Here is a 15362-nt window from a genome sequence, read left to right as displayed (position 1 = left end):
TGCACAACTTACTCCTGATTCTGAAGGTAATTGCATGGGTATGTTTGAATTCCCTTGCAGTCACTTCCAGACATATGGAAGAAAGTCTTGATTTGAGCTTTGTTTATTTTTTGTTTAATCTACAGGTCATTTGTTATCATTTGGATCTTAGAAATAAATAAATGCCAATTGATCCATCATCTATTGGGTCCCAATATGCAGTCTGCCTGGAGACAGGATTTTCCACCAGAATAAATTTTTCTCAAGTGCTGGAAGGAAAGCAGTAGAAAAATGTTGTGAAAGAGATTCAGTGATGCATTGCATCTGGTTTTAAAATTCTTCTGGTGGGATTCTTACAGCACTTTGCTTACAGCTTTCCCTAACCACTCACATTTCATGTGGTAAAAATGCCATGTGATCAAGGCTGAAATGCATAATCCTAACACAAAAAACAGAGTACTGGTTGAGTGTACATACCCAGTAAGAGATCCCAGAAAAACACATGCTATTCTAAACTGCATATATTGTTCATAATTGTACAATAAAGAATAATTTTCTCAAGATATTTACTTACTGGCCAAAAATATCCTTTCAGTAAAAACTTCATTTTCATTGAAAATATACATAGTTTTCCTATTTTCTTGGAGTAAAGGATTGGATTAAATGCTGCATGTACTGAAAAGATATTAATGAATTTTGTATCTCATTTTAGTTTTAGGTATTTTTAACAAAATCTGCACATGTTGGTGAGTTGCAGTAAAGAGGAGTAGGAAAGAAGAAGGAGAACTCATAAATTGAGACTTTTGTTCTTAGGACTCCAACAGATCTGTGAAGCAGATTTGCAGGTGTAAAGCAGGGTCTTATATATAGTAGAACATTTGGTTTTTCCAGAAGACATGAGCGACAGCCAAAACTACACTGATAGAGTAAGAGCACATTTTTCAAAAACATTATTCCTTTAGGTTGGAGCTTTTCTGGTAAAAGGAGAAGACTAATATCTTGGCATCACTAATATCTCAGCATCCTTTTCTTTTTTTCACATGATGTTAAAGAAAAATATTTTTTTCTGAATCCTGGATCCTGCTGTGCTTTTGAATTCTAAACGCTAAAATGAATTAACAAAATAAATAATGCAAACAATCCTACTGATATATTTCAGTCAAAGACTTAAAGATTTTTTTTTTATCAGCATTGGAAGAGAAATTCCTAGGAAATATACTTTATTTACACAGGAGTCCAATTAGATATACCAAAAAAGAGAAATTGATAACTTCAATACCTTTCAAAAAATAAACTCAACATAATACTAACTGTTTTCCACAAGTGAAAAAACTAACTGAAAAATAGGTTAATATTCTCTGCTATAGATGATCAAGGAAAGAAGACAGAATAAGAGACCATAATGAATTCATATGAAATGTTTCTGCATACTGGAAAAAAATATTTGAATTTAATATGCTATGCTGTCAGATATTTTGAACTGTAAATACAGCCGTATACAGGAAAGTTTTGAAATTTTTGCAGCTTCTTCAAGAGCCAATAAATTCTAGTTTTAAAAATCATTTCTTGTAATGTACTATGTGATCTTGATGATGTATATTGGTTTAAGAGATGGATGTGTTCAGGTTAAATACAGTTGCTTTTTTGCATTTCTATTCAACACTAGATGGCACTCTGAATTTGAACTGCAACATTTTTTTCTTTTCTCCTTAGAATACAGGGAACATGTTACTTTCATTCTATAAGTAAAATCCGTCATACAGATTAATAAAATAATTTCACTTTTTCCTAGTGCAGTAGTAGGAAGTCTCCTAAGGCCTATTACCATGCTATCAAGTAATAAAGAACATAAAAGAAAGAATCAGTCAACTTATAATATATTGAGATACTCCCACTGAATTTCAAAAGCTTCTTTAATCTAAAAAAGAAAATGATTTTATGCTATTAAATGCTTATTACAATAATCTAGGCTGCCTAATGTAAAAAATTTAAAATCTTTAGGCTTTAGACTTAAATGTAACCGCTAGCTTGTGCTCTAAAATAGTGGGAACTTTGTAGAACTCTCAATGTTGTATGTCTATAATTTAGATTCAACATACTTAATGTCATCTTTATATCTATAATCTATTCAACATGGGATTCAGAGGCATGATTTGCATAAAGATAGTGAAATGGTTACAATAATTATTAAAAAAACAATAGAGAATGCCATAAACTCTTTAAACTTACTATATTTTTAAAGGATCATCTCTCTTTGTCTTGTTTTTCTTAGCAGGAGATCATAATCTTTTTTTTCCTGGATATGCTACCATAAGTCTACATTTTATGTTGACTGCTGCAAATTTTGTTAAAGAATGTCTTTTTTCAGATGCTTACCTTTTGATATATATATTTATCTCTGTGCACTGTTGTGGGGTTTTCAAATAAATAAAATAATTTTAGATAGAATTTTAAAAGACAAATAATTTCAAATGGAAAGTTACATATAAAATTTTGTATTTTTAGATCCCACTAATAAAACTTCTAAGGTCCACGAAGAGCAGGGAATATCTGAGTTAAAATATAAGAGCAATACATGATAAGCGAAAGATTCAACTATTAGAATTAGATGGAAATAAACTTTGAAACCCCTATGCTGTTTATAGGATGGTTATTATGTCCCATGATTATTATTAGCTATCTAGTAACTCAGCTCCTACTCACAATTACTTATTTTGGTCTTTCAGCATTCATCTTAGGACACGTAGTTTCCAAGTACCAACAGGACTCTACTATTATTATGCTTCTGTTTCATACTGTATATAGATTACTGATACTGGTATAACCTGACATGCTCTGTTATGTGCTGCTTGTTACTAAATAAAGACCTTACATTATCTGTATATTTCATGTTAGTCAAAGACTACCTTTCAGAGCATAATATCTAACAGATTACATTCTAAATCAAATACATCAGTTTAAATACTTCAAAAGCAAAGCTAAATGGAATCTAGCAGTTAGCAGCCAATATCCATTAGCTATTTCTTTATATTAGAATCACAAGACTTCTTCTGTAAGACACAGGAAAAATGCCTTGTTGTTAAATATCAGAATATGTTTTTATGTCTACATGTTTGGGTTTGAAGGGAACCTTTAAAGATCATCTGATCCAATTCCCTGATCATGGGCAGGGATCTCTTTTGTTAGGTCAATTTTGTTAAAGCTCCATCCTATCTACTTTTGAACACTTTCAAGAATTGGGAATCCACAATGCCACTAGGAAACTCGATCCTACTTCTCTCCACTCTTATTGTAAAAATATGTCTGCCTTATGTCTAATATGAACCTACTTTTTTTAGTTTAAAATCACTGCCCATTGTTCTGTCACTATATGCTCTTGAAAAATGTCTTCTTGCATCGTTCATATAAGATCCCTCTAAGTATTGAAAGGCATCCCCATCCCCAGCTGCTTAAAAAGAACTCATGTCAGTAGTTCTGCACCTCTGTTTTAGTGAGACCCCCACCTGGAGTACTGCTTCCTGATCAAGACCACCAGTAAAAGAAAGACAGGGACCTGTTAAAGCAGGAACAGAGCATAGGCACAGAAGTGACCATGGTTGGATGGGGCCTTGACACCCTTCTCTAGTTGGAGGTGTTCCTGACCATGACTGTGGCATTGGAACTTGATGATCTTTAACATCTCTCCAACTCAAACCATTCAATGATTCTGTGATCATTATTCTTTGCACCCTTTGACACATGCAGCTCTAACTGTTCCTTATGTCCTGATCCAATCCCTACACATCTAGGCATCTTCCCATTATATTTGATTGATTCCACTGTCTGTACTTTTCTTTCTTACACCTTAGTCTGACCAGAACATCCTTACTCAGTCATATTGGTCTCCTTCCTTCTGTGCCTGATTTCTTACACACAAAAATCAAGAAGTCTTGAGGCATACAAAAAATGTCCTTAAAGAGCTCCTAGTCAAGCTCAGCTCCTTTGACAGCAATTACTCAGGGAATTCATCCAGAAATTACTTAAGAAATTCCAGTTTGCTTTCCTAAAATTCAGAGGGCTGGTAATCACCTGGATTAAGCAGGGGCACTCCAAGGGTATCCTAGACCACTTACAGCTTACAGCAACTGTGCTGCTTTTCTGGCAAGTGTCAGGGTAATTGAAGTATCCCAGCAGGATCAGAGAGCAGGAGTTTGATGCTTCCTGTAGCAGGCTCCCCTTGGCTGGGTGGCCTCTAGTTAATATCAACCACAAGGCTTCCTTTGTTGGCTTAAACCTTTTATTTTCTATCCATTGTAGGAACTTAGAGAGCACGGTTGCCTGTCCCAAATGCTGTCAAGGCCACAGAAGATCTTAACACCCATAGTTTTTCGACCTGCTCATCACTGATTTTCAAAGCAAGTGCTGTGTAGTCAACCCATTTTCTTATAGAGGCAGCAACCCACCTGCACATGTCTTTTATCCCCTGTCCCTACTGAGCAGTTTACAGCCATTGACTGCCGTGCTCCAGTTGTGTGAGTCATCTCACCACATTTCAGCAGTGGCAATTAGATGGTAGCTTCCTACCTGCACAGTGATTTGCAGCTCCTCCTGTTTGTTATTGGGTAAATTGCATTGATATAGAGGCACTTCAGCTAGGCTATCAACGTTAACACATTTTTAGAGAAACAATTAGCATTATTTGTTATTTATATCTAACAAAAAATTCCAAAGAAATACTTATTAGTCTATAAGAACACGTACAAAATGTAGATTCGATACAAAGTAAAAAAAAATAGGAAACTCTTTGTATCAAATAATTTATTTTTAGAGAGTAATTATTAAAAAATATAAAATATGTTTGTTGACAATGTATAAACTTTGCATATAGATTATAAAAATTTAAATAAATCATATTTTTCTTTTTCTTTTTCTTTTTTTCTTTTTCTTTTTCTTTTTTTTTTTCTTGCAGTCAAATGTTTAGCCTGTCTATATTCTGTTGTCAGTCAGTCAAGTTTCGGCCAGTACTGTATTCTGTGCTCTACGTGGAAAGCATCTATAGAAGTATAAGTTGTATAAAAAGAATATACCAGTCAGTCAAGCTACTTGTACCACTTACTGCTGCCAGTTAATTCTGCAAGCCATGTCTGTAATATTTAAATATGCTACTGTGCTATCCACCTACTGGAAGATTATAGAAAAGTAGTCATAGGGGTATCTGTCTATTTTTCTATTTGTTTCTACTCTCCTTCTGCCCCAGGGAACAGTTCAGCTGTACATCTAATGTCTTACAGTACCCAGTCAGGACCTTGAGTCCCTCTGCAGTAACAGAGTTGTGAAAAAAAATCTGAAAATTAGTATCACGAAAGTGAGGTATTTCCTTTTCTTCATTTACTGCATAAGAGGTTTATGTGCTTTCATAAAACTCTTCAGAACTCACCCAAGAAAAGGCAATTCTTTGTTAAGACAGTAACAAAAAAAAAGGTGCCAAGATGTGCCAGATTTGTATGCTGGTCATGAGCTAACAATTGAAAAAATGGAGTGCCCAAGGGACTGGAGAGTGTATCTTGCTGAGTTAGGAGAACCAGACCCCAAAAATCTGATTAAAGTGTTCTTACAACCAGAATATTACACATCTTATAGTAGGTTGTGGTGAAGCTCTACTTTTTATGACTGGCTACATTTTCAGCTGAAGTTGATATCTGTGTGAAGCTTTTAGAGCTTTTAAATCAAACCCACAATGTCAAGACCCCCAAGTGTACAATAGATACTTTTTGTACTTCTGAACTTATCACTGAATCATATTAAAGTGTAGGCAGTAAGCATCTGAGTATGTTTGCAAAAAGAAAACAACATGCCAACTAAATGTGAGTATCTTTGCGATCTGGCAGCCTTGTTTGGTAGTTTGGCTGAATCATGTTCTTAAGCCTTTAGGTAAATTCCTCTCTACTCCCTTTTAGAAACACTGTCAGCCAGTCTGAATAAACACTGTGTTTCAAGACCTGCTTTTAGCTATGTAAGAATTACCCTAGGATTCATAAATTGACATCTGATTTATCACGTTCAGCAAGCATACTGTTAGTTTGCCTATCAGCTCGAGCCTTGATTAGTTTCTGTGCCTAATTAAAATTAATATTTTTGAGGAATACATTCAGTGCTGGTAGCTCAGGATGCAGCTGCAGTTCGAGGTGCAGGTTGAGCTCTGGGTGTTGGAGCCCATCCAAGAGGCTGTGAGCTGCTGACCCTTTGCAGAACAGAGGGCACAGGGACCTGTGGCCCAGCCAGGTGAGCGGGCACTCAGGGACACGGCAGAAGCCGATGGCCCCACACTTTCCCACCAAGACTGTGAGGGTGTGGAAGCTCAGGGTTTTCTTTTTTGGGAGACTCTTTTTGGAGGCACCAGCTTGAGTTGTTACCTTGTTTAGTTGTTATATCAAGGTTAGACTATTTGAAGGACAGAGACATTTGAGCCTCTGCTTTGGGAAATCTGCTGTCAAGCTGGTGAGGAAACCTGCTCAGGCTGTGTGTGAGTGGGGATGTACCTGTGGAGGGGCTTCAGTCCCAACTCAGGTGCTGCAAGTGTGACCATCTGGGTGGATCCTGGATGTTTGGGCAGGGAAGTTTCCTTGATAATAATATAAGCATGTTGTCACTTTTGGAAGAGAAAATGGAGGATTTTTTGTATACGGCATTTATTCATATTTTCTGTTAGGACCCTGGAAAAAAAAATACCTTAAAGCGTATTTTCCTTAGGGCAATCCTCAGGATTCTTTTTTTATTCCAAGCTTATTATTCTTCTCAGCGTGTCTATTTACTTCCAACAACTCGTTCAGATGCAACTGTAGCAGGTTTTGGTATCTAACTTAGTTCTTCATTTTGATAGGCAGACAAACCTAAACCAAAATGTTTTAAAGGCGACTTTAATACGTAGAAAATGCAGAAGCTTCAAAATAACATCTTCCTCTCCTAGTTATAACCTAATAGTGCCACAATAATTTATTCTTATATTTTTGTAAATCTAAGAAGCTGCCTAGTTACGTGCTTTTTTATCATCATAAAAGTGGTTGTTTGTTACATTGAGTTAGTTAAGTGTTTTCAACAAAATATCTTTTTATAGGTTGACAGAGGGCCAAAGCTTTAAATTAATGTCATTGGACTCATTTTTAAAAAAAAGTGCTATGAAAAACATGCAAAACTTATCATAAAAAGAAACAATTTCACAACCAGGCATAAGGAAAAGAATTGATTTTTCAGCATAACTGATACAACTCAAATTCAATGAAAATAATTCAAACTAGTCTATCTATTCTGACACTGTAGTTCATGTGTGGAAAAAGTGACAAACTGAACTATATGGACAATTTGTTTGAAAATTAGAGAAAAATAAGAAGCTGATTGACTGAATATCAAACTTATATAAGTGAAGTTTTAATTACATCTCCAGTTACCCCTTCCAATCTATATTGCAGAACACAAAGTCCAAAAATTTTCTGGAACGTGATAGAAATAAACTTATTCCTTGGTTTGTAAAATACTAGTTCAAAGAGATGCATCTGGTTTAGAATTATTACAGTTACAAGCAACAAACCAATTGAAAAACTAAAGTTGCAAGCTAATTTTTGTGAAAGTAAAAACAACAAAAAAAACCCTATTCTGAGAGAAGGAAGGAATAAAAGTAATTGAATGAAGATAATGGAATTCGAAAAGCAGTCCTCAGCAGTCAGAGGAGAAAGAAAATAAGGTTCTGATAAAATGTAGCCAAATCAACTTTAATATCTACACAGATATTGAACAAAATATCCAATTTATTATACACATTGAAAAGGATAAAGATATCAAATTAATTTATCAAGACAAAAATGTGGCAAAGAGCCTCTTGAGTGATACCGATCAAAGTCCTACTTCTTTGAAAACAGCTATAAAAGTTACTTATCAATGTTTTGTCATCAGACTGGTAGAGCATTTCAAGTAAAATCCTACAGAACATGCATTGAGATGGTTTTACTAAATATTTTCTCTAACAAGCTGAACAATGGAATAGAGAAATAATTTATAAAGTTTGTGTATTACATCATAGTGGAAGAGGTGAAAGTAATTAGAAAGAAGGATTAAAATTCAGAATTATAAATTTGGTGCATAGTTGCTAACTATAAAAATTTTTTACAAATTTTAAAAGAGAAGGAAAAAGAAAATTACTTTGCTAAGGAAGAGAAAAAAATACAGTTTAAATGGGTGATAATGCAAACTATCAATAATTGTGAAAAAGAGTAAATAGCTATCAAATATCAAAACTTGATTGGGAATCAGAAGTGTAAAGCAATGGCAAAGCCAGGAAATCTGGTATTTGTTAGGAAGAATACAGCATGTATGCTATAACAGACATTTCATTGCTTCTAGGCACTAAGATAATAGTTTTGAAGTCTTAAATAATATTAAAAAATGTGTGAAAAATTGGACAAAATCCAGAGGAGGGCACTAACAGTGCACAAAAATTGGAAATGAGACCTCAGCTATGGATTAAGATAGGATTTAATCTAGGAACAGAAAGGCTAAATGTAGGGCGGAAAGAGAAATGGAATGGGATTCAATAACATAATCCCAGCATGTAACAGGTAGCTAGAAAAGAGCTCACTGATTTGTTGTGCTTCATAACCCATGGGGTAGGACTAGTAGAAAACATTCAATTTACCTTTTCCTTTATCCCTATACATCAGGCTTGTGACTCTGCTTGAATGATATCAGGAGGGAAAGATACTTGCTCATATATTTGCAGTTTTAGTATGAAATAGCTCCCTACAGGTTCTTATCAACATCCTCAGCTACAGTGACAGAATAACCAGTTCTTCAACCATCCTTCATTAAAAGATGACAGTTATTTAGAAGAATGTATAAAAATTTAAAAAAACAAACAGATTACTTTGTGTAACTGACATTAAATACGTCAGACACCTAATTAAAGGACCTCTTATAATCTGAAAACTTCTTGAAAAAATAAAATAAGAAAAAGGAAATTAATAACAGAACATTTTTCCCTTTTTTATAGGTGGAGGAAAATGTGTACATGCTGAAATGCTTGGTTTGATCTCTGAAGACTGCTATCTCACGTATGTCTGTTTCCCTATTTCTGCTTGTTTTGGGGAAAAATTTTCTTCTTCATTGACAATCTTTACATCAACAGACTGTGCTCAATGCAGTGATAAAGGGTAGAACCCTAGCACACTCATTCTGTGAGAAAATAGGCAGCCATGGCATAGACCATACCTTGTTGTGCCAAGCCTTCTGCATAGTAATTCCTACGGGATGTAATGTAAATCACAGTCTACTCTAATTTTCTTTCCTGTCTAGGGCACATGATTACTGAGCTCTAAGTTCTGGAAAGAAAGTTAGTACAAACCCAAAATGCTAGTTCCCAGTCTTTCTTAGGTTTTTCAACTTTCTTACCAAAATGGCAAATTGTTAAATTTTCTGCACGATCAGATTTCAATAATGCCTTCTGAGAGTGGCAAGTTTATATATATTTATCTGTGGGAGAATAATTTGGTTAGTGTTCAATTATAAAACTGTTAAATAAATAATCATATGGAATAAAAAAACCCCCTTCATTTATGTATATTTTTCAATATCTTTATTATTCAATTAATTCAACCTAATGCTGAAATTATCTGAATAAGTAAAATATAATCATTTTGTCCCAAAAATTAGTATGACTATTTAAATTTTTTATCTAGTTTTGTTTTTTATAAAATATTTTAAAATTCAAAAAGAATGTCTGGACTTGTTAGGTTGTGACATGCTGTAGTCCATGAGATAATTGATCTAAATAAATAGTAGAAATTGAGGGCTTGCAAGATATTTTTAGTTAAGAAATATTTATTAATAAAAACTCAATTACATAGTTATGAATGATGAATAGAAATTACAACAAATGATTTCTTAATGACACTAATATGTGTTAGTAAAAGAGTAGTTTTAAGAAAAATGTAGTAAAAAGTATTTTGTCTATATAACCACATAACTATATATACCACCAGAACAAAAAAAAAAAAGAAAAAAAGAAAAAAAAGTAACAAAGCTGAAACTATATTACTCCAGCCGATGAAATAATGAAAAACTTGGTTTAAAACAAAATGCTTGAAGTACATCTCAGCTGGGGTTTGGGGACAGAAGCTTTCTCTAAATTGGGAGACTGTTCACATAAGTTTGGAGTGCTATAGCTCTTAAATTTACCCTAAACCAAACTAATGTGCCTAAACCAGATATTATTCCTTAGAATCCACATTTGTAAACCGAACTGCAGAGCTTAATGACAGCGGTGATTATGTATGAATTTGCTCTAACACAGTCCAGTGACCAGCTTCTTCTACAGGCAAACAAAGGTTTGAATCATATAATCATTGAGGTTGGAAAAGAGCTCTAAGATAATCAAGTCTGATATCTGACTGTTGACAATGCCATGATCACTAAATCACGTCTCCAATTGCCACATCTGCACAACCTTTTGAACACTTCTGTGGAAAGTGGTTCCAACACTTCTCTGGGCAGTCTGTTCCAATGCCTGACTACCTTATTTTTCTATTATGCAGCTTCATCGTCCTCTGGCACAATTTCCTCTTGTCCTACCACTTGTTACCTGGGAGAAAATATCCATTATTGAGACTCCTTTTCTCCAGACTAAACATTCCATTCTCTCCCACTTGCTCCTCATCAGACTTGTTCTCCCAGCCCATACTGGCTCTATTGCCCTTCTCTGAATATGCTTCAGCATCTCAATGTCTTGCAGAGAGGGGTCCAAGACTGATCACAGGAAATGAGGTGCTGAGTACAGGGGAAGACTCACTTCCCTGGCCCTGCTGGCCACACTATTTCTGATACAGGCCAGGATGCCATTGGCCTTCTTGGACACCTGAGCACACTGACAGCCCATGTGCAGCTGGCTGTTGCCTGGCACACACAAGTCCTTTTCTGCTGGGCAGCTTTCCAGCCACTCTTCCCCGATCCTGTGGTCATACATGGGATTGTTGAGACCCAAGTGCAAGACGGCACTTGGCTAACATGAGCCTCCTAAAGCCGCCCTTTACTCATCTATCCAGACTGCCCAAATCACTCTGTAGGTTCTTCTTACCCTCAAAACCTAGCTTAGTTATTGTCTATTTCCATTCTCATTTTTGTGAAATCAATTTCCAACAAGAAAACAAGACAAGAAATCTCTATGTTGGCCTGAAATAAGACCTCAAAAAACAACCCGAACTGCACATCAGCTTCTGAAAATGGTAAATTAAAAATCTCTTTTATTCAGTTTAACACAACCTACTGAAAATAATGAAATCTTGAGAAGGCTGTCTACTCTCAATATTTGCATAGAAAAATTCAGAATGGCTTATTCATTAAAGAGAAAGTTTTGATTAAGATGATACAAATTAGAATAGTCTTTGTATAAATTCCTTGGGGAGAGTGGGGACAAGTTGCACTTACAATAGATTATTATACCACTTAAAACATATGTAAGATAATAGATAATAAACAGCTTAAAAATCACTCATAAAGTGACTATGCCTTCCATCTTTGTCTAGTAAATATACAAAAATATTTTAAAAACCCAAATTCTATGATCAGCTCTATTACAGATGCATTTTTATTCAAAATGCAGAAAACTGAGAGCTAAAGAGAAATTAAGTCACCTCTAATGTTTTTGTCTAGACAAAATTAATGTCAGTCAAATTTTCAATATCAAAATTGCATCATTAAAATACACTCGACTGTTCTTCCCAAGCCTTATGGCAGCAAGGAGGTCATTTTATGGGTTTGACCCTTTGAAGAGGAAATTACAATCAGCACTAGCATTTATGAAAAAAATTATTGTGAGAGTTCAAAAATCATATTTAACTGAGCTCTTTCTGGATTATTATGTTGAAGCATCTACTTAATCTATTTTATGAGTCTTTTCTGAACCATGAACAAAAGTAGAATAAAACACAGATTTTAACGTAGCATTTTAGGGTGGTTCTTCAATCTCTAACCTGTTTTAATGCTGGTAGATTTTAATGCTTGAAGAATCAATGCTTCTGATGTAAGCTCTTTCATCAAAGCTTTTTTTGTACCTTTCCTCTCTCTCAACACTACCTGTGTTGAATTGAATGGTGACCAGCTGTTTCAGATTTGAAACTGGATTTCATCATCCTGTAACAGAGATAGTATAGTACTGATTATTAGCATTTTACAGTTTGGCACAATTATAACCCCAATCTGCTTTTTACTTTTCTTCATGTGTTTCTTCTCATCTCAAAATGCTGGATTTTTTTCAGGAAACTCAAATGTAGCACAAGTTCAAAGCTGAAAGATCTAACCTATTCATCTGTGTTCAGTATCACTTTTTTAACAGACTTGAGTTAGATGACAGATCCTCAGCTCCTCCTTCCTGGGACAGGAAAGATTTTATTATAATCAGCCCATCTAATTTAGAATCTTTGACAATTTCCAGAGGGCACCATGTCCAACACACCACATAAAGAATGACAGTTTCTTTATCAATCATTTGAAGTTTAAAGTAGAATGAAACAGGTAATATCAAAAGATAAAACCTATGCATTACTATTTCCCATTATCAGGATCTAAAATAGATAGTTCTCATCCCCTGAGACAGCTGCACTTAGAACAAGAATTAGAAAGCTAACAAACTCATGCTTTAAAACCGCTCAATGACACTTGACTCATCTCAATGTCACTTTCTACAGAATTAGAATAAGACAACGCAGCATTTACAGTGAAGATTAGTTAGCTATTGCATCAACATGTTAACTAATCTAGGGACTAATATATAAATATTACCACGGACCATTTTACAACACAGATTAAAAAACAACTGGCTATTGTAGATATAACCAGGATAAAACTCTTCATAATTAAGAGTTTATTTGTCATTAATACCTTTTTGCTCACTGTGTTGCTTTACTGCATACATAAGTATCTATTTTCCAGTCAAACTAATATATCAAAGTATCATATTTTCATGGATATAATTCTTTGGGTTTCTTTAATTCCAATTAACAGCATGGCAGAGTGTGTTTTCTCTCATAAAATTAATTCAGTTTTTATTGAAATAATAAACTCTAGTATAAATATAATTCTGAGACATGTTTCTCAATTTTATCTAGACGATAATATGATCTGTAGTTTCACATTCATTTAATGCCCTAATTTGCTTTTATTTTTACTTTCTAACGAAACTGATGATTTTTCAAGATTTAATTTTATTTAATTCCTTTTTAAAACTTCAAAACTCTAAAACTCCAAATTGTATTATATTGCTTTTGGATTGCAACAAATCCACAGACCATGAGGTTCACAAATCTTTATTCATCATTACATGTAGATATTATTGTGGAAAATGGAAGTTTTGTACTAAAGATAGAACTAAGGATAGCAAATTATTTCCTTTCTCCATAATGATTTACAGAAAAGGAAATCTGATGAAAGATCCTTTACAAGGACAAGATAATGGAAAGCAGGCTGATGATAACCTTGGCAACTGATCTTAAAATACCCTACATGAGTGATGTATCATGATTGAAGCAATGGAATATTGGAAGAGGTCACCGGGAAAAAACCTCAGGGAGATATAAATAAAATAAAATAATTAGGACTTTTTTTTTGTACTAGAGTTTGACCTGAAAACCTGTAGTTCAAAGATCATACAGTCTAAATACCTCTTTGTAGTCTAAATAACACCATCTCACAAAAAATGCAGTATGGCTTCCTTAAGATTATAAATTAGGGATTTACACAGGATGAGACAAAAAGCAGTTCTTTACTCATTTTGAAGAGCTTTACCTTGCAAAATATTTATTGAGATTGTACCAGACTTTTGTAAAAATCTTGAAGTGGAAAGAAAAAAACAGATGGAAGTTATGACTACCACAAGCTGAAAAACACTAATAAATATTTCTCTGTCCATTATAGGAAGATAGTGTCACGCAACTAATAGGAATTCCAATGACAGGTATAGAAAAACATTAATGTATATAATATTACCAATATTTTCCGAGGATATTGACTAGGACAATCTTGTGAAAAGAGACATTGCATAACTGAGAATGTTTAGATTCTGTTCCTGGCTCTTCAAAGTATTTCTTGCCTGACTTGCATTAAAACTCTTAGGCTATAACTCCAACAGTCAGTCATGTATACTACATAAAACACAAAGTGTGAAATTATGCATGCCTTTTTGTATTGCTAGACTGAGGATTAGTTTCTTTTATTCTCTGTGGCCTCATTTACAAAATACTGTTAGGAATACTTTTTACAACTAAAAATTTGAGCTGTGTTGAAATATTGTGTAAGAGTGAAGATGTAGGTGCAATACGTAGACAGATTTAATGGAATATATGAATGATGTATCAGGGACTGAAATACAACTTAGTTACAGAGACTAACTATAGCAGAGGTCTCTCATACTCATAACAATAGAAACCCATTTAGCGTACCATAAATTTGTTCTGTATGATTCCAGAAATAAATATGCTAATGTAATAGAAATGGAGAAGTATTATTTAAATCAGGTGGCCCCATAAAAAATAGGATTGCCACGGCTAATAAGTGGCCATAGGCCTTTCTCTGAGTGTGCCAAAGGCTGACCGTGCAAGGCCCCTGCCCTGGCAAGCTGTTAGGAATTTTTTATGGGAACCGGCTGTGTGATCTTGATACTGTGTGTCTCTTGTTATAATGCGCAGTTTAAGAGCGGGATAATGGAAAAGGTTTGGAAAATAGGACAGAGATCAAAAGCAGAGGCCCCAGAACCATAAATAGTTCACTGGTGGTCAAATGCTGATCACTGAAGAAGCTCACACTCAAGAGATGAGAAAAGTCAGATTTTGCTTTAATGGAAAGAGCAGCAACTATGTAAGGGAAAATAAAAAACAAAAACAAAAGCAAGAAACCAAATCAAACTAAAGAAAAAAGAAACAGAGAAACCGCCAAGGAAGAGGATGAGACACTTATGACACCTGGGCTTGGGAAAATAATCCCCACCTTTCCCCTCAAGCTTTATGCAACATAGAGCCCAGAGGCAGAGGAGAGAAATTGTACTTTCTGGAAAGCTGAAGGATTTAAGATGCAGAATTAAGAATTGGCGAAATTAAAGAAAACTTTTCTTTTTGGGGTCTTCCCCTGAGGCTTCTTGAGACTCTCCACCCTGATATCAGTAACTGAAGCCATTAAGAGCTCTACCAAGCAATAACAGCAATGCAATATCAAGTTGGTGCTACAGTGGATTAGCAGCTAATGTAGCCTATGAATTAAAGAGTGATTGCTTTGAACACATAGTGATAATGACTGATAATGTATGATGATGTATTGAATTACCCAATAGTAGTATGTGTTAATGAATTTCAGTCCAATAAAGTTTTGATGTT

General features: G+C 34.6%; 1 protein-coding gene across 4 annotated transcripts in view; it reads left to right on the top strand.

The window, feature by feature from the left end:
- LOC148224854 (uncharacterized) overlaps positions 1 to 15362 on the top strand; it is an 88372-nt gene that overhangs the window by 49961 nt on the left and 23049 nt on the right. For all 4 annotated transcript variants that reach the window (XR_015801558.1, XR_015801557.1, XR_015801556.1 and 1 more), the window contains one exon: positions 8999 to 9059. Coding sequence is in view for 1 of the 4 variants with exons in the window: in XM_088159813.1 (XP_088015939.1) it covers positions 8999 to 9059 (61 nt within the window). In the remaining 3 variants the exon portion in view is untranslated. The remainder of the gene's footprint in view (positions 1 to 8998; positions 9060 to 15362) is intronic.

This window comes from Sturnus vulgaris, chromosome 2 (genome assembly GCF_052056855.1).
Source record: "Sturnus vulgaris isolate bStuVul1 chromosome 2, bStuVul1.hap1, whole genome shotgun sequence".
NCBI classification, from domain to species: Eukaryota; Metazoa; Chordata; class Aves; order Passeriformes; family Sturnidae; genus Sturnus; species Sturnus vulgaris.
This window is presented reverse-complemented; position numbering and strand designations above follow the sequence as displayed.